The sequence below is a fragment of the Galendromus occidentalis genome, unplaced genomic scaffold, assembly GCF_000255335.2.
Source record: "Galendromus occidentalis unplaced genomic scaffold, Mocc_1.1 scf7180000075894, whole genome shotgun sequence".
NCBI lineage: Eukaryota > Metazoa > Arthropoda > Arachnida > Mesostigmata > Phytoseiidae > Galendromus > Galendromus occidentalis.
The window spans coordinates 31,394-51,803 of record NW_003803884.1 but is presented as its reverse complement, the minus strand read 5'-3'; the positions used below and the strand labels follow the sequence as shown (position 1 = coordinate 51,803).

Here is a 20,410-nt window from a genome sequence, read left to right as displayed (position 1 = left end):
TTTGATGCCTCGTTTGGAGAGCTTTGGGGAGCTCAAGCATCGCCTTTACGACGGGGATTTCCTCGCCGAGCATAACACACTGTGTCTTGGACAGCATGAGACAATCGAGGAAAATAATTATCGTGCTGTCCAATCATTTTCCCCCAGTCCCTCCTACAATTTCCAAACAGACCTCGCGTAATACACGATGCTCGAAGGCAACAGGAACGCCGTAATTATTCTGAAAATTGTCCTTTTTTGATAAAAAACCAGGCTGACCTAGCGCCCAGCGCCTACCTTGCTTGTTGAAAAGTCGGTCTATCTCGACTATTGTACAACACCCAGGCATTCGTTCTCCGATAAATCGGGTGACGCTGTCAGAGAAAAGTGTCCGAGCTACCAGGGGCTCCGCCGGAACCTCACGGCATTCTTCAAGCTTGGGGAGCGGGAAAAATATCTACCTATAGCCGAGTGGCGCCGGACTGAACGCAGCTGCGAATCGCCATCCTCAAATTCGGAAAGCAGGCACACCGGGAGTCTGTGGAACGGGGCGTCAGAACCCTTGTTCTAGCCACCAATCCGATTGAGATGTCGCTCCTCATCACGGGATATCTCCAGGAATCGTTCCGATGGAAGGGGGGATTCGATCACTACAATACAAGGAGGTTACGTAGTTTTCGGACTCCGCGACTCGCCGTATGTGGATGGGAAATTCGGTCTCCGCGAAAAGTGGGGAGGTTCGGTCTCCTTATACCTCACGTTATCCATTCATTCGAGAAAATTTAGTCGCTTGACGATTCTCCGATATCGGAACCCCCCGAATGGATGAATTCACCTAATTGATTTTTTCAGTTCCCTATCGGATCTTTCGAAGGTCGCACTAATTCATTCTATCAGCTGGTAGACGATGCGCAATCCGTAAACAGCTCTCACGCTGCGCGAGCGAGCGAGTGCCCTTCGAGCGGTCGAAATCTGTTCAAACGATACGTCTGTGGCGATAAGAACGACTTGTCATGCAGGACGTATACTAACTCTGAAGTTTCGGTATCACTCTGGTTGCTTCAGCGCGGAAGACGCTTGATTAATGCGGGCCCGGCCCCGAGAACGGGAAATGACTTCCGGACTTCGTTTCTCTGCATGCGTTATGCCCGCTCGGCTCGCCGGTTTGTTACAGCTGGATGGGAATTTGTACGAAACGCTGGACGTTCGGCTCCAGTTGTTTCCAGGAGAACACCGTCCTTCTCTGTCAGTGACTTGTCGTCGCTGACCGAGAGCTTGCGGTGAATTTGCAAATGAGAACACTGAATCGCCTCTGGTTTCCGACCCAACAACTGTATATTGCAATTATTTTCGAACTATTCGTTTCGACCCCTTATCGGAGTCTCTGTTGAAAACCCAGAAAACAAACGGAGCAAGCTCCGAGTTTTTTCTCGTCTGACAAGCTTCCTCCTCCCGGGTAGTTGGAAGTATGAGCAAGTTCTCGAATACATTCTGAAAGCTTGCCGCGTCCTTTTGACATATGAACGTTTCAGACTCCGCCGAAGCATCGGAACAGCGTGAATAATTTATGTGCTACCTAGAACAACACGAATATCAACATATCAACACGAATGAATCACGACGCTTATGAATGAACACGGTTCTGTCGTCTGTGCTCCTACTGACGGTACTCGACCGCAGTACCGACGTCAAGGCCTCCGCCATTGGAGACCCTGTCGAACAATCTCACCCCGAGGCATTTTCGTTGATTATGTTCACCCAAAACAAGATCGTATGAATTCCTTCGCGAGGATCATGCCTCCCAGGGGGACAAACGCACAGAATTCCTTCAACAACAGCTATTTCTCGAGTTTGAAAGGTAATTATTCCTATGAGGCCGTCATGCTGGCGCTTCGTCATGTGTCCCTCTAAGGGGAATATCCTTAGTCTCAGATGGGTATTTACAGATATGCGACATTCACAGGCGAGCCGACCCGCTTCCCACAATGCCTCCTATGCATGAAAACATTTTCTGGTCACCTAAGATCAGAACGTTGAACAACTCAGGAACTTCGACTTCTGCGGAATTTCTTCTTTCGGAGAGGTATTTGAGAACCTTCGAGAATACAAGACTAGTGATGGCTCCTCTGCTGAGAGTTGTGCCGGCGACCGTGCTCGACACAGCGACAACGGCTGGTCGCGCAGTTTTGAACCACAAACTGAGCTTACTTTCCAGCAGAGCAACCAGCTGCTCAAACGGGGAGCTTGCTCCCGCCGGGTGTCGCGTCCGGTACAACGAGTTCGTCTTCTGACTGAGTTTCCGGCTCGGATACGCCTCCGATGTCCTCGTTCGGACCGAAAGGCTTCTTGTCTTCGTCCTCCTTCTTCATCTCTCTCCCGAAACCCCCGGTGTTCATCTTCTCGATGGCTTTCCGGAGCTGCCGACGACAAGAGTTCGATATCATTATTCGATGCGAGCGGCTCGTTGTGTGTGAAAAAACGGCTCGGTTGGTGACTCTAACCCGAACCGAGTCCCGATTGGGAAACAGAACTCTAATCAGAGCTGGAGCGAAAGCTTGTACGAACCTCCTTCAGGGAAACTACCCCGATGAGTCTTCCGATCGCCGTCACATAGGCGTGCTGCAGGCCCAACATCGAGAAGATGGAATGTACCTGCGATGGAAGTTTGGATTCGTGTGAGATGAATTCCAAGCGCACTACGACCCGAAGCAACTCGCACGGATCGAGATTTCGTTCCTCGCGAACTCACGTAAACATTGATTTCGATTCATCTCCATAAGAGCTACGCATTCAATGCAACAAGTCCTCTATCATGAGAACGCTCCATGAAGGAGCGAATCTCGCCCACGCTCGGCACCGACAGTCCTAGTTGCCGTGGCGTGCGCGCGGCTGGCACTGACCAAAGCAAGAACCCCTGCGCATTCCCATGAGGAGGAAATCGCATTTCGACGGCGTGCGCACGTAACACAGCACGCGAGTCAGACCGCGTACGAGACCGATTCCTACTGACCCCCAGGATCTCCCAACACTGCTGGTAGACATGAGCAGGTGGCGGAAGTCTTTGCTGCGGTATTTCCATCTGAATCAGACCAGACGGATCATCGCAGCCGTTTTCTCCGAATGGAAGTCCCTAGCAACGGTGCACTCGCGGGAGGGCGGCTTGCTTCCACATTTTTTTCCACCCACCACACGGACCGAAAACAATGCGGGGACGGCACAGATTGTATGAGCAGGCTTCTGAGCGCCTACCTTGATGAGAGTCGTTCTCTCCACGAGCTGGAATGGCGCTGGGTCGATATGACACTCTGCATAGTTGACGGCCTGGGACAACTGTTCTTCTTCCCATGCTAGCTGCTCCTCGGGAGACATATCGATAACACGTTCGCGGGGCTGTAACAACATCAACATTGGTAATGAGAAATCGATGGGACATGAGGTAGCGGAGACGATTGCTTTCAATTCACACAAATGGCATCGAGAGACGGTGACCATCGACATCATATCTTAACCTGGACCTGCGGAAGCAGAAAAGTGACGGGTGATAACAGACTACTGAAAAGACCATTAATTCGTTGGGCGAAACATACCCCTCTAATAATGTCTCTGTATCGTGTTCAAGGAATCTTGCGACTTAAGTTCTACCATGAGAAAAAGACGGAGCGAGAGTCCGAGCAGAGCTCTCCTTTCACGCGATTCGCGCATTCTCGGAGTCGGGGGAATAAAGACTCATCTGGACGAGGAACGGACCAGTTCTGCCAGCAGACAGACAACACATCGGAAGAAAGGGCCCGCATCCAGTCAGAAAAGGCTCCCCGCTTGCCTGTTTAAATCTAGACGAATCCTGGCTCTTCCCGAGCGACAGTATTCACGCTGTCGTTGACCGTTCTTTTTCGAAGGACGGTTGTCCGGAGAGCAGGCCGACTGGAGACTGGCAGTATTCAAACAGTACTTGAGCGATTCGAGCCACACGCAAGCAATGAGGAGGCTCCTCCTTATTCTCGCTTATATCTCGCCGTTTCCTATTTTATCATGCTTTATCTGTTCCTTTTTCCCGTCTTTCCCGATGCAGCTCTCTCGCTTAGCTCCCAGCAAGTCAGCTGCACGACAGGGAGTCATGGAGTCACAAAGGCAAGACGAATGCCCGCCCGAGGTCAGGAGCTCGCACATAGAGTGGTCGTTGTGAGATGAAATATTCGGCCATGCATCAGAAAGGAAGAAGAGACGCTCCCTCGCTGACTCAAGATGGTGTTAAGAAGAATGAGCGGACTCTACAAGTACGAATGATGGAGCGATTGCAGGGTCCCTAGGCAGCTCTTCGAAGAAAATAAAAGACGATCGATCCTTCCGAACATCAGCGGGGCTAGTCGCATGACGGAGCGGAGATCGCCAAGTTCGTCAACATCGCTGGGACACGATAGCAGAACCCCTCATTACATTTCACACAGCGATCAAGTCGTGTGGGTAGGCAGTGGCCAACTTCGCCCGTGCAGATGTTTACTTCAGTGCTAGCGACAGACATGAGAACGTCTGGATTATGACGGGTCTCATTTTTCCTGTTTATGTCGTTGATTGCATCATAGCGAACAACTTCATCAGATCGTCCGTTTGTACGATCGACCATGTGCCACGGGTATCGGCAGTATTTGTAGTGACAGAATAATGTTTTCCTTTCTGGTTCCCCCGGCGAGGAATCAATGGGGCAAATGGGATTGGCAATAAGCGAAGCCGGCTGACTCTCACGACTCCTCCCTTTCCGCGGCGGAGCCGCCGAGAGGATAATTATTTTTTTTATTGTTTCGGCTCCATTGTTAGCTCAGCAGCGGAGTTCTAATCGATCGCTTTCCTTGTCCCCGACGCGCTCTGGAGCTAGTGCACGAGAATGCTCACTCGTACTCACCAGTTGAACTCTCTTGACCTGTGGAGTGGCTGGATTACTATCACCATCGGAAGGGTTCGCGTCCGGGAGTGTGAGGAGTTTTCTCGAAATAACTTCGAACGCCTGTCTCAAACGGGAATCTGGAATTTGCGGTTTCAAACTAAGGCTACGCGATGATACAGCAAATGATAGCTCCGCTGGAATCGGATCATATCCGGGTGTCGAGCCCGGATATGATCAGTTTCGAGGCCTCCACCGTTCGAGGGGGAACAATTCGGGAGTACCGATCCGAAGGCGTCCGAGACTCGTCAATCGCTCAAGATTCCTCCACGCCTCGTATATCAAACGTGAAATGTGAACATGTCCGAAGCACTTACCGTAGGACGTCACGGTTGCGTAGGGCGATTGGTAGTCTCGGTTCCCGTATATGGTCAGACCGTGATCCTTCAGTATAGATTTTTTTGGCACTCGCGGCGTCATGGGTGGGGATGGTGGCGGTGAAGACTTCGGAGACGGCTGAAATCAAGATCGTCTTCTGCTCACTAAAATATTCTTTCCAGCTCTCCCATACTTCCATCGTCGGTACGTCTGCTGATTCCGAGAGCTGGACGAACGAAAAACAGATAAATCTGAAGAAGAACACCTTGCTCCGCGCTCAGTGAATACCAGACATTCGTAGAGCGCCAGCGGGGCTTCTCAGCTTGAAACCCCCGACATTGCCCACCCCCTCCCCGCCTCTTCCAGGAAGGACCTCGATGGAATTATTCTCAAATTCATTGCCTACGCGGGAGGAATCCTAAAACAGAGACCGCTGGCACAGTCCACGTGGTATTTGGGGGAGATATTCACTCGGGAGCATAGACCTTAGAAACATTTCCACCGCAGCGAGCATTACCTGTGTTTGGCTCTTGTTGAATATTTGCTGAAATGAAACGAAGTCCCTGAAGGATCTCAACTAAGCTTTACAGGACAGGCGACGAGGCGAGGGAAATCATCATGCTGTGATGGTTTCCGAAAAGCATTGGGAGAGATTTCTCGATGCTGGACGATGTCAATTTTCAGCTCCGATTTTCCCATTCAGGTCAACGAATTCGAGCTACCGCGCTAGGTTCTTCTTCGGAAACATGCTGTTGGGAAGATTCCTCGATAGCAGCATTCCAGAGCGAGGTCTCACTGGTCAGTCAGACTCAATTATCTAATTGGGAATCGTTCTTTCCGAGCGTCAAGGGTGCCCCCGGCACTTATTTGTATGGAATATTTTGGGTGCATGGTCGGTGGGGGCTCGGGTTCAAGAACGAACACGATGTCAGAGTTGTGTTACGGTGATGCTGATCTTGCGGAGCCTGATCGAGCTCAGAATGCTAAGCTTCGAAAGTGAGCAGCCGAAACTTGAAATAACGGTCATCATACCCGGAATTTTGTTGAAGCTCTTCTAGTCAGCGGCTGCAAAATCAGATTTCCAGACTTTATATCGAGCTAAACGATCGTGGGAGACGGGCCCGAGAGGAAATTGGGTCGGAGAGCGGAAGAGCCTATGGGTTGCCAACCGATGCGCTGCGGGAGTGACGACTCAACAAGTCGGAACTCTTCCAGTAGTACTCTTCAACAAAACCGCTGACGAAAGTGGATGTGAGGGAGTTCGCGAGAGTTCGCTCAAGAGATCATTAGCCGAAACTTATCCGGAGCGGCCTGTTTGTTCACCATACAAGCACCTTATGCCTGATCAATGCCAGAAGTCGTCCCGCTGACGCTCGTTTTCGTTCCTTTAGTCTCTTCAGATCACACGCGCTCGTCTTCGACTTTCGTATGCGAGCTCGACTCTGACATTAAGGAGTCAAACTGATGTGCGACTACTTTTACATGAGCGTCAAGCTTGTCAGACTGTCACAGACGCTTTGATCTCTTGTTCTATTCGTGTACTCGATTTTTCCGTCCTTTCGGAAAGGGAACCTCGAACAGATCCCGACTCCCTGCGAGAGAGCTCTGGCTCCGAAAGGAGAAGTCGGGACTCAAATTCGACTTTTTGGAGCCTAGCGAGGAAGCAGTCGGCGCGTTAGCGTTTGTAAGCCACAGACGCCCACGGCTCCGCTTCAAAGAACCTCAAGCCCACGCGTGTCCGGAGCTCCGATCCGAAACTCGGAGACTTCTTCGGAGCATGGCTTCGGACTTGACGACTCTTCACGAATAGATGCTTTTTTACTGACGAAGGTATACCTTGGCACTGTTCGTCGTCACAGGAGAAACTACGAATCGGGACATCCTCCGTCGATCCCCTCTGGGACTCCGTCCCGAGACGTCCTGTGACCGTCGTCTGGCTACTTCCTCAAGGCGACGGAACCTGGACAAAGAGGAACGTAGGTTCTACCTTAGCAACCGAGAGATAGGCCGCTAATGCAATTACTTATTATATATCACCGTAACAACGGGCAATCGGGCCGGCGCCGATACCGTTGCTGGTGGAACGTAGGAGAGAGACAAAGTTAACCTAGAGATTATACGAACCTCCCCAGTTGCATTTCGAGCAATCGGAGCAATTCCACTCGTGGAATGGAGCCGAGTAGGATCATTGATTCTGCAACAGAATGTCACCAGCTGAACGGAGCAGAGGACAACACCAACGTGAACTCGGTCGAGATCAAACTTAGTTCCGTCTCAGGGGATCGGCTGCATAATCAAGCGCAAGCGCAGATGATCGTCGTTCTTCTTGGAACCTAGGAGTCTCGTGGTCCGGGCCAGATGGGGAACCGAGAGAGGATGGCGGACCGAGAGAGGATTTGTTATCATTGAGGAAACGAGCCGACTACTCACGAGGTGATTCGACAAACGGGAAGCACATCAAACGTTTGTTCTCCTTCAGAAGCTGTTTGAGATCGCGGTAGGTGGCGCCTTGCCAAATGAACTTTACATCTCTCACCATGATATCTTCTACATAGATCGTGTGGGCATGCGACGACGTTGAGAGAATCGGGGGAAGATAAGGCAGCTTTTTCAAGGTTATAATCAAATCATACACAGACGGTTGCAGCATTTGTGAGACCGCATTAGCAATGAGAACGGCTATCTGCAAAACAAAATCAAAGCGTTTCAGAGCCAAGCCTAGTCATTCGAAGCGAGTATCGCCGGCAACGAATGTCGCAGATTGAGCGGAAGTCTCTCAAGGTTCTCGGCTCGTACCATGACTGGCAGAATATGTGACATTTGACCTGTCATCTCAAAAGCAATGACACAAGTCGATATCGTCCGGGTTGCAGCTCCAGCCATGGCCGCGGCTCCAGCCACGGCATACCCTCCTGGGATAACTAGATTGTGACCGCTGTCTAAGGTTGAATCCACCCGAATACCCTGTGGGCAATATTGTGCGATGCTTTCGCCGACGAGACGTCCGAAAGCAGCCCCCATCTTGAACACGGGGATGAAGAGACCTGGAACACATCATGTTTACTTGGTACAGTTATTTGACCAGGGAGAGAGCGAGAGAATAAGTTCAGCCCCGTGGCCGAGTCTGAGTCGGTGCTCCACAATGTCCAATTAGTAAATCAAGTGTTTTCACCGAATAACACTCAGCGTCGAGCCTCCTTGAGTCGCCCATGTTTTAATATCGATCAGTACAGCTAGACATGCTGAATCCGTAAGTTCAATGAGCGACGCGATCTTGAAACCCATCGGGAAACTTTTCGGTCGCTCCCGTCGGCGTTCAAAGCTTAATTTTGGTAACCGATTTCAGGCCGATGCATTTTTGCCGCTCATTGACTGTCTGAATACCTGTTTGAGAGCTTACGCTCTCTAGTTCTTTATCTTCGGGAAGAGCTAGTTGTTACATAAATTTCCCGGACTCCGAGAGCATGGATCTCGGGTCATCCAGTCTCACTCACCTAGAGGTACGGGTATTGTGGCGGCCAACGCAGTCATCCATAGATTCATGATGACGAACATTATGAGGGTGAAATGAAAACTCTCCAGAGGGTTCTCCTGCCATCGTTGAACGACGATCATTTCGTCCACGCCGAGGTCGGTAGAGCCCCAAGTAAAATTAGAGAATAAGTCGTGGATTGCTTCATGGGTAGTTAACTGTCGAGGAGGGAGTTGGTTTGAGTAATAGTTCACATTTGTTCTCTCGACGCCGTCAGGAGCCATCACCCAGATCGCCAGCAGAGGGTTGCGAGACTTTCTGCAAGAGCTCTCATTGACTAGAATTGCGACTGGATCATTTCGCCCCCTCGATAGAAAACTCATTCCGACTAGGCAGAACGTGGGAGCGTAGAGAAGAGGTACGGAAAAACCCGTCAGGACGGCTGAACTTCGCGAGCCCGGCTCCGCGATGCTTGAAAGAGCGAAACGCAAAGGGCGCTGCCTCAGACTCAGAAGAATATTGTGCTTCTGTTCGATATCTTGGAAACCTTAGATGTGCGCCTGTTCTTACGTTAGTCTTTGGCTGACAGACGAATCATTGTTCACCCTATCGAGGGTTGAGATGATATCGAGTTCCGAAGGCATCAAGCAAAATCGCGCGTCGTGAGGAGAATCAAGACTATCTCTCTGCTCTCCAGGATAGGAGTTCCCCTCGGGGCGTCACTCGGAGAGCTACGCTGCGTTCCCGCAGTACTAGCGCGGAGGGAAGAAAACGGCTCCGACAAAAAGTTTCGCTGCACCTGTATCGGGTTGCTCGGCGTCTGATTAATTGCGGAGAATCAAGCTAAGAACTCCGGGCCGAAGAGTCTTACCTCAGCCGCCATGTATTTCCCGAGAAATGGGGGGAACGTGATGGTAGAGATCAACGTCGTTATAATGAGAGGGTAGAGAAAGCGATTCCTCTGCAGGAAGGCTGACATCCGTTTGTGCTTCCGGTTGAATAGGACGATTTTCTTATGCAGGTACACGAACGTAGCACCGAGTACGCCACAAGCCGCCCCCATGGCCGCGTAGACCAACAGCTCAGCCAAATCGAATGGGAAATCCATTCGGAAATTCGTCCGGAAGACAGCGGTGATTGTATCTGCAAAAATTGTTGAGAAGAAGAGGGAAAACCGATTTTTAGTTCGGGTCCGGATCTCATCTGTCACCAGCGAGCGATGCGGTGGAAGAAGCAACAAAATCCCCCCGGTCCAGTGACTGAATGAGCAAGTCGCTCCTTTCGCCAAGCCCTGATATATCGATGGGTGGAAGCAAGTAGGTAATAATATACAGCGTGGGGTTCTGCGGTGCCGCGTGTTCCTATCGCCGATTCGAGGTGATAGTTTTCAGTGCATAGCCCGCTAACTTTTCGCTCGGACAGTGATCGCTTCTTGGTGGCGTTTCAGCTAACTTCGTGAGGGAGGGCATCGGTATCGAATGAGGCATTCTTACGCTTGTGGCGATCTATGAGATAGAGGCGGTCAAGGTCGACGCCTACAAATTTTTTAACTTCTGTTAGACGGGATTTTTTGACCCAATCACGCGGAACCGCGACTTCTTTTACGACAACCCATGAGGCCTCCGGCGGCCCGTGGAAATTGCGACGTCGTCCGCTCGGAATTCGAACGATTCAGCCCTACAAACTCTCACATCCAGATCCGATCGAATGTTTCGCTTCTGAGCAGAATCGCATCTAATTTCGACGGAATTCTCTCCGTGGAGCACATAGATGTAATACTCGTGTGCGGGACATAGTTTCCTGGCTCGAAAAGTTCGTGATTTTACCTTGTTCCCGCAACCACACGCCGAGCAGTTGCCATACGAGAGCTCCGCAAGCCGCCGCGAAAAATCCTCGCCAGTAGTTTCTCACGGCGAAGAAAACTGAAGTTACCTCGATGCTGAATAACACACCTACGGAAGGAATGAACGATGTGCTCAGAGGTCAATATTCCAGCATGAGGACGCTTTGCGCAATTCCAGACGAAGCGCGACTCCTAAATAGTTCTTAGGAAATACACGAATCAGGAGTCTTCGGATGTCCGTTCCGGAAGTCCTAAACGCAATCATCATCCTCATGATATACGGTAACGACAGCGACCTTGTCTTATACATTTTGGGAGCTGCTTGCTCCGGTTTGCTTGAGGAATCGGCGTCACTCGCGAGCACGCGACGCACTCAGTCAGTGGTATTCATGCACTCATGGGAGCAGCACTCGGGACATCGATGTCGGAGATTCGTCTTTTCCATTTGCCGATAGGATAACCGGCTGTCTAGCTCTGTTCGAATGAGTTATGCTCTAGGAGTCCTCGTTCGACTACTTGTACCGCCTCCCCAGTGAAGAGCAAACTGCGGCCCACGAGTTATCCTAATAAAAATGCCCATGTCTGGCGAACAGCCATTATGAGGAGGATGTCCTTCCGCGGTATATGTAAATATCAGCAGACAAGCCGTGCCGGAGACGGTTTCAAGGGATCGTTCCCTTATGAATCTCGATGATAGTCACGGAGGAGACTGTACAAGCCTCGGATGCGTACCTCCCAGAGGCGCAGCGAATGTGCAAGCTACTCCAACGGCACAAGCGGCGGCCAGCATTTCACTTGTTCGAGACTCATTCTGAAATTAAAGACCTGAAGGAGGACTGGAAAATTTCCTGGCTCAGAAAAATACGATCGACACGAGATATACCTGAGCACTTACCTCGTAAATTCCTTTGAAAGAATATATAACTTTGGATAGGACTGTCGCAATAAGAGAAGATATATGAACAAAAGGCCCTTCCTTTCCGAGCGGTAGGCCGCTTCCTAATGTGCATGTTAAACCTATGACCTGCGAACGAGGGAGGCTCCGCATAAGGAATAATGCTCATGGAGAAAGGGTCGACTGCGGTACACTCTGTCCTTATAGCGGCATACGTGATCTTCTTCATGATCTCATCCACCAACCTTGGCTACAAGTGTCTTAAAAGTCAAGTATTCCTTAAGCACGACTCCTCGGAGAATCGTCTTCATCTCGGGGATGCCAGACCCTGGAAAGGTAACCTGTTTCATTGAAAATCCTTCGTCCGCCTCTTCGGACGAGTAGGTATGTATATCGAATTGCCATACTAGACGTAACGACTTCGTTGAGCGATCTCATTAGTGACCCACCGATCGCCTGCGGTGCAACGGTGTGAGCGAAACCGCAGGAGAAAAGGATGAGAAGAACCGGGAAGAAGACCCACGCGATGTACTTCAGCGCCAGATGGGACGCTAGATCATTGTAGAGCCATTGCCGAGCTGGAACACACTTCGAAGTTAACTCAGTGGTGGGACTCTATTCAGAGGAACAGATGTGTCATCGGAGCATCGGGTTGCGCGGCTGGAACTCTGCCCCTTGACTTACTGCGGAGGAATGTCTGAATGCCGTAGTCCATTCCGAATGATATCAGCGACGATATGACGCCCAGGAGCAGTAAGAAAAACCAGTCTTCGCCCCCAATCTTAGAGAATGTATTGTTCCAGCATCGCGATATGAGGTCTGAAAATTTTCATCCAATTAATGACCGAATGTTTGTTTCCGATGCGTACGATCGACCTAATGTCTTCTTCGCTCTCGAGATAATTAGACTACCCTGGCTCCATTGAGCATACGAAAAATCTCTCCACGGTGAGCTTGTGTCATGTGACACGTGGCGGATAACGACGATTCGGGACGTCTGAAGGATCACATTTTCGACCATTCCTTGGTTCGAGCAGGGAAGGGGCCTTTCGACCTTTTCGGGCCAATCTTTCCCGGAGCTTTCCGAAATCGAGAGAATCTGCTGTCTCAGAGGCAAGCTCTAGCTTTGCCTGGAATGCTCGACTTCGATCATTCCACGTCAACATTTCGTTCCGCTTGACTTTTTCCCTCCTCGTCCCTGCGCGGATCCCCATGCAGCGAAATCGGATGGGATCGAATATGTCGACTTCCGATTTTTGAATCCCCCGGGGCCCCGTTGGGTGGGTCGTGTCTTATCGGTGCTCAGTTCGATGGTCGCCGCAGCGGCCTGCTCTCCTATCAGCGGGGAGACAAAGTATCTTCGTTGCTGATAAGATATCTTATTAATTCACGGTTGTTCACGCGCCAACGAAAAGTCTCCTGTCCAGAACAAGTCAGACAGCGTCTTCCCACGCGACCAGGACTCATGGAGGGCTCGGTCTTCCAGGAACGCATACGGGATTCTGTGACATCGAGGACAACGCATTCATTGGATTCGAATCCATCGGCTAGCGGTCCACGAGACTTCATTTCGCAGTATCAGCCGACGATTCCCAGCCCGGAAACATTCAGAACGAAGACAAGCTGAGTACGTGGAGAGTAGAGACGCCTTAGCGGTTCCCTTGCCGATGACTTGCGCTGAAGGCCCTAGTCAGGGATCCGGGAGTTCCTTCCGTGCTTCTTTTGGTTCGGATTTCTGAGCCCGGAAGAAAAACAAGAGTCTGCACGCAGATGCGAAACTTTATGGGAATCGGCTCACGGAGGTCGGGAAGAGCGATAGAAGCCCCGGAAGAATCGAGCTGATAGCTCAGCGACGCGGCTTCGGAGGTGACGGAAGCGCCCCGATAGGGGACGCCGGCCGATGGAGACGCCGGAGATAGAGAATCAGAATTCGGAGCGAGATTGATGTGGGGGGAAGCGAATAAAAAAATGCGACGCCCAAGAGAGTTACTTACTGAAGCACTTCCTCTGCCATTCGCTTTTGTACGGCTTAAGGTCTTTGTTCGTGAGCTTCTCTTCCGTTTTGCGAAGCCGCTCGAGATTTTTGAGGCGGAGAGCCTCGGAACGTGCAAATTCGCCGAGATCCTCCTTGTATTGACCGAACATCTGAAAGAACACACTCATAACCTTGAGAGTTCTGTCCAACGGGAAGTGTGTAGAAATTCCCAGTTTCGGAAAAATATCTCTTAAGCCTTGAATTTCATAGACTCACTTCCTGACAACTTTCCCCCTTAGATAGGGTTGCGTCGGGATCATTTCCTCTTTTGTCGTGTCAGGGGGTGGAATGACATCATACTCATACTATCTACATATGGTCAGTATGCTTGAAACTCACCGTCTAAGCTTTTCGTTGTGAGAAAACAGAATGGAGCATTATGTCTCATAGATTATACGACAATCTGTGTGAATTGTGAATCATACGGATAGTTCCGTCAAACAGCCCCCGCGGAGGTCTACTCAATTTAAGGTTGCATTTCTGACGCTTTCCTGAGCATACAGATCCCGATGGGCCTATTCGGAGCTGTCCGCCTACTTATGGATTGCTGTTCAGATTTTCCCGGTGAACAGATATATTCTCGGTGAACAGATAGAATAGAGATGTATGAGTCGATAGACTTGCTTCTGAAATTCCCTGTGCTCTGATACCTCTCCAGCCTGATAAGAACGAGTTCATCCAGGCAGGCTCCCACCATGCTATTTGCTCCGAACTCAGACCGCTGATCCGATGACGGGAATTCGCGGAACCAGTCGTCGTATATCCAGCGATTTCCGAGAGGGGTTCCTGCTTCGAACGTTGGGTCAATGTGAAATTGAGCGTCAGGGGGTGAGCTAGAGCCCCAATACCGCCGGTCACTCCCATGGACAAGTCGAGCCTATCTCACTCGAGTAAGTAGGCTACTCTTGGATACTCCATCCGATGCCGACACGTCAATAATCAAGCCCGAGAAGGTTAGCCGCTGACGCTACTGCGGAAACTGGAGCTCTGTTGTCTGCTGGCAGATCGCCGCATGAACGAGGAATTACAACTGACAAGAACAGTGGATGCCGCCTGGTCGCCTGCTTCGGTAATCAGCCAGAGCTCGATCGGTCCGCTTCATCCGTTCTCGATTTATCCCATACTAGTACGGTCGATGTAATATCAGACCGCCTAATCGGTCAGAAACTCGCCCAATCGGTCAAAAACTCGCCTAATCGGTCGACTTCGGGCCCCGCGAGGCGCATGCAGGCAGCGAGACTTCGCAATCAAGGCTCTGATGATCCGGGAATGAATATTTATTCGAGACAACATCGTTCGCGTCTCTTGAACGGAACTTATTTGTACCTCAGCAGGCAATGGAGAGTCCTGGGCGCAAGTCTTCCTGGATGTTTCACTTTCCGCGTCGGTTGCTGTCTGAGACCATCTGATGGAAACACTGCCGATTCCCACGCCGCTGTCATTATCTCATGGAGACATTTCTATCCCTCTTGACTCGAATGTATCCAAAGGTATAAGGAAGATGTATTAATTCCCCAAACAGTGGACTCCAGGGAAACGGGAGCCCCGCAACTCTGCTCCGATGACATGAATTACCGCCTGCCGCTGCCACAAATTGGCGACCCTCAGCGATGAAACGTCCATCTGCCATCGTAAATGTCCCCGTTTGATGGCGTCATACGTAAGTAGTCTCGCAAACTGTTATGCTTCGTAGCGGGTTCGACTTGAGATTCGAGGGGCAGGATCTCGGCAAACGAGTTTTGAATTCCCCGAGATCCATAACGTGAAGCGGAATGATTTATAAGCTACGTCGTGATAGAGTTATTCGGTCCGTTCGGCTTCCGATAATCGGTCGTCGATCATCTTTGATGAATACTATGACACATTAGCCGAGGCTGTCACCCGGAATCACATGAGCCTCGAATGGATTCATCGGGTCCGTGGTGATGTGCTGGCATCGACAGCCGCTACCAGAGCCAATAGGTATTTCGTAGGCATAGCGATGTGTTCCCCCAGGAGCGGATACCGAGAGGAGTCAGCCGCTTTGCCTCGGATCGATTCGAGCGGCAGAACCACAGCCGATCAGTGGACGGACTTGATTGTTTTATGGTTTCCCTTCGCTCAAAATGAAGTGTCACTTTGATCGACTGTTGTCCACACAGTCTGACGAAATCCTCCAGTCACCACCAGCATCATTAATTAACGGCGAAAGCCGGTCTCCACGCGCACTCTGTTTCATCGGCATCCATCGCTGTGGCTTGTTTTAAACTCAATCATGATTCCTCTCGTGCATGATTGCGCGAGCCAAGAACGAATTCGATTCCGTAACCTTTCCTCGATCAGAGAGCACTCGAACTTAGAGGGGTCGGGTCGCCTTCTTTAAGTGCGGGAAAAATTGTTCGCCGAATTCGGCACCCTAATGCAGACTATAGTGGATTGGATGCAAGAGAAATCTCGCTCCCCCTCGTCATTCGAACATGCCGTCGGTCAGTCCGCAAGCATCCTCTCCCACTGGAATGAGATTGAGACTTCTCGCCGAAGTAGCCGTGAGAGGGCCATTCTCGCTTACTAGACTCGAGATCTTCAGCCTAGCATGGACTCCCCGGATTCGCTGACGTCACCGCAGAGATCCCAGAAATCGCGGTCAAGCTTATGATTTCCCTTCCAACCCGAACAGCTCGTTACTCCGTCGACTACCTTTCAAACGACACTGCTTCTGACGTTTGCACAGCCGTCCGTGAGGCGAACGAGCTTTGATGCGAAGACCGCAACGTCGACCGATCGTCAATCCATCGATACAAGAAAAAAGTAACATGCGACTGCTGATGGCGACTCGTCATGTCTTTGGGCCATTGTGGTCGTTGGGTACGATTGGCGCAAAACTCGCATTGCCGTGGGTGACATGACCGCTTGAGATCCTGTTCTGGGGCTCCAGAAGAAAACAGATCCATTCATGAAAAATGGCGAGTGCATTTTAGGGCTCTATATCTCCTTCTGGTGGAAATTACATATGTTCAGACAAAACACTCTGAAGGGGTAGGAAGTGGCGTAAACTCGGCGCTTATACTGTTCGAACTCGGGTTCACAATCGCCCGGGAAGCGAACAGGCTCTAGGTTCCCGAACCCTGCGTCTCCGATTTTCTCTCTATAATTTCAATTACCCATCGATTCCCTACTCCGATGGCGATATGAGCGAGACTATGTCTTCGAGCATGATAGCGCAGAAGATGCAGCTTGCCAAATACAAGTTGTCGTCGCTGATATGACAAGAGCCGGAAAACATTCTCGCTGGAGCGCCTCGATAATTTTCTTCATGAGCTAAGTCAACTGCAGGCGGCGCGACAGCTCAACAGTCAGAAATAGTCGAACGAATGTCGATTGGACGGTGGCGTGATCGTTGTTCCGTAACCTAAAATGCTTTCGTACGTTGCCGATGCCGTTGTTGGTGCTTTTTTTGCTGCTCCTGTCGTCGCGGCACCCGACATTGTCAATGCTATTTGGCCGTCTACCAATTCGGTACGGGAAAAAGGATCAGAATTTTCCGGAGGGAAAGAACGCATTTATGCTGACGCTCTGGGTGCAGCCTCTAAGCCGATCCTAGGGCGTCTCCCGGACCATGAGGGAAACACTTCTCAGCTGAGGCAAGATCTCCACGGTTCTCCTTCAATAGCGCTTTGTCGCATCATCTTCTCTGTTGATGATTCGATGAGACGAGGCATGAATCCGTAATGAATCAAGAAGGGCTGCAGAAGAGCCCGTGGGGACAATCAAAAGATATTTCCCAGAGGGCAAAGTTTGCATCAAGTCCATCGAATGTTCACTTGTTGACAGCGCGCGTAAACGAGCCGGCTGAACTTTTCTTTCGCGATATCGCTGCGCCTCTCGAGAAGAATATCAGCGCTTCGAGACTCTTTTAGGCGAATATCGATATGAGTAACTCGTTGAAGCTGGCTGCTCGAGCGACACAGCTGATTAGATCGAGCGAATGGCATTCTCTCATGATTTATTTAGAGGACGGATCCGATGGAGCACAATTTGTTGTGAAATACATACAATCCTCCCGGCGGAAATCACTCCGAGAGCGCACGGTGGATCGTCATGCGCGTCTTTTTTAGAATTTCTGCGCTCTTGACGGGGAATAGCATCCGATTGTTTTGGAATCCGAGTAGAAGGTAGCAGCAGATGCGATCATTCTGTGCTTAAACAGTGTCTGAGGCGAAAAAAGAAGACCGTCGATCAGCCGATGATCACAGCCGTTCCGATTGCGACGAAGCGCAATAATGGCTGGTTGGGCTGAAGCAGGGATCGGGCGCTCTCGAGATTCGTCTTAGTGACGTCACGAGGGACATCCTTCGGCAATAACTTTTCAAAGAGACAATATTGTCTTTGGTTCGGTCTCCGATATTTCTTCCGCTCATCACGCTCGGTGATCGAGGCCAGCGGGCCGGGCTCGGCGGTCAATCGTCTCATCTCCGTATTTCTTTTTAGATCGATATTATCCGCGGAGCGAAGTTTGGAAAAAAAACACAGCAGGAAAAGAAAACTGTTGCCGCGAAACCGATAATCAAAATAATATTCAAATTCAGAGCCGCGGATCCCGTACATGCTTCGAGTGCAATCGGTGGATTGATCAGACGACCCATCATCGGATAGAATATGCGCCCGGTCCTTCTATGAGGTGATTCGCACATCGCAAATCGAAGACGAATCGAGGCCGAACCTCTACATGCTCGAGGAGATATGGTGTATCTCGGAATCGGAGCCCCAGTCGAGCTTTCGTTCCTATTCGGAGCAACATCCCTTTCCGCCCTGGAGTTCGGAAGTGATTTTCTCGGTAATTATCTCGCCGCTGAGAATCGTTCAAGGTTGGATCCTCCTCCGTCTAACTCAGCTCCCGCCGGCGCGAAGCTCCTCTGGATATGATACGAAAGAGGGAAGTTCTCCGGTCGGAGATCATGCGACTTCCCGCCCAAATCAGACATGTGTCCCAGCGGCCGGCTCTCCACCGACTGGCTCTAAATCAGATCCCAAAAATCTTTGCCGAAATTATCACGATCAGAGTATAATTTGTCAAATCGAAGGCGGAGAAAATCACGAGCCGTCACAAGATTCCGACCCAGAGTATTTTCCCGGGAAATATCGTGGGAGCTCTGAGTATGGTTCACCTCGTGGAACGTGGGACGTGGGACTACACATTAATGCAAATGTACTTCATGAAGGGGATGCGTCGTAAGATATCGACAAATAACCGATGAGCAGAGACAGTTTTCCGTGCATTACGTCGCTTCACCGAACAAGAATAAGCAAGGGACTATCCCGAGTCTCTCTATCGAGAGCTTCCTGACGATGGGGATTGAGAAGAAAAAAATCGAAAGAAATTCTTCAACTAGAAGTATGCATCTACTAACCAACGTGTGTTCGAAGCCAAGCGTCCTCCTCCCATTGAGGAGCCTCTCCTCGGCGAAAAAGTCATCCGTCTTCATCCTGAGTTCTTTTTCTCACACTGGCACGTTTGCCGAACGGGAGAATCCCGCGTTTCAACTTGATGACACCGTCGAACACTGTTTTCGGAGATCTGCGTATCCTGTCAATCTGCAGAAAGTTTCTGTGAATTTTCCGTGGTTCATCACACAAAGCGTAGAAGATCTATAGAATCCGGCGGTGGCAGTCTTCATGAGGAACGGTGTCAACACAATCATCGTCACCATTGAGCATTTTGCGGCGGCTCGAGTTAGAATGAATGTCACGAACGCTGAAGGCTCCCCCCAAAAACTCGTTCGGCCCGATGGTATTTTGTAACTGTAACATGACGCTGCAATCCATGCTTCGCGTCTCAGAGCTCACCACGAATGGGCTGATCTATCTCACTCGCGCGAAATGCCGGGTGAGTTTCGAAACCGTGCAACAGACTCGCGAATACTATTGCACGTATGTGCAATAGTATTCGACGGCACTCGGAGCTTCGGCAGCGGTACTCACTGAATTATGTGTCCATAATAGGGCCGGCTCATGCTAATAAAGTGAATCTGAAGTTTCGTTCGAACAAGGGGAAGTCGTTCCTCTTCTCACAATCTGGGAGTGAATTCGAATATCGAAAAATGTTAAAAACCGCAAGAATGCCTGCCTCAGACCGCGGAGGAGCAGTGGTCAGAGGGATATGCCTAACCGATGGCGGCTAAGGTATCGTTAGGATTCATTGTTGAATCAAAGCGTTCGTTTGTACTGCTGAACGACCGACCGACTGACCGATAAACTACCGAATCGTAGACGGAAGTTTGATCGCTCGAACTTCGAGTCCGATTCGAAGGACTGAATCGTTGTCGTCAGATGCCGCGAGTATGAGCTATTTTACGGTTTCTCATTCCCGCGAGAGCTCCGTCATTCCGGATCGCTCGATGAATGCCGAAGAGCAGCATCGCGACTCATCAATTCATCGTGCCTTCACTTATTCCCGGCATGAGCTTGCTTATTGTGTGGCTTGCTCGTCATCATGATTAAGAAACCACACGTTCGCGAATAACAATGACGAATTCTAGAATTCCGTTTCCGAGAGCCGGCTTCGATCAGATGCCCTTGCGCAGCACTAAGTGTGGAACTTCGGTCAATGAATAGCGTCATTCTCGGAGGGAAAACTTCCAGTTCCGGCGTTGTATTCACATCGGTCTGTCCGTTCGACCGTCTATCAGACGATGACCGACCTAGCGACCGACAGATTGGTCGACTGAACGACCGAGCGTCCGAGAGACGGTCTGACTTGCTGACTCCTACAACAACCATGTGGGTCATTCACAATATACTCCTCCGACACAAAAACACTTCCTTTTCACTCGGCGTCACCGCAAGCATCGTTCCGACTAGGAGTTTCCGGTCGATCGGGACCAGTCTTCAGCGTTCGTGATCATTCTTTGTCACCCTCGGAGCACTGCCTCTAAGAATTCGTGATGATGCTAACT

The 20,410-nt window shown here is 50.5% G+C and overlaps 1 protein-coding gene across 1 annotated transcript; it reads right to left on the bottom strand.

The window, feature by feature from the left end:
• Positions 1–1,416: 1,416 nt before the first annotated feature.
• Positions 1,417–18,946, bottom strand: ClC-a (chloride channel protein 2). Its single transcript, XM_018641639.2, has 19 exons — positions 18,866–18,946; positions 13,438–13,588; positions 12,128–12,262; positions 11,893–12,021; positions 11,689–11,771; positions 11,444–11,572; positions 11,281–11,359; positions 10,532–10,657; positions 9,577–9,848; positions 8,728–8,923; positions 8,030–8,277; positions 7,664–7,916; positions 7,358–7,427; positions 7,070–7,193; positions 5,233–5,371; positions 4,877–4,995; positions 3,229–3,369; positions 2,545–2,631; positions 1,417–2,396 (listed from the first exon to the last, which is right to left on the bottom strand). Exons 1-19 carry the CDS (start codon positions 18,938–18,940, stop codon positions 2,211–2,213), a joined length of 2,742 nt encoding a protein of 913 aa, XP_018497155.1. The 5' UTR covers positions 18,941–18,946; the 3' UTR covers positions 1,417–2,210.
• Positions 18,947–20,410: the final 1,464 nt, after the last annotated feature.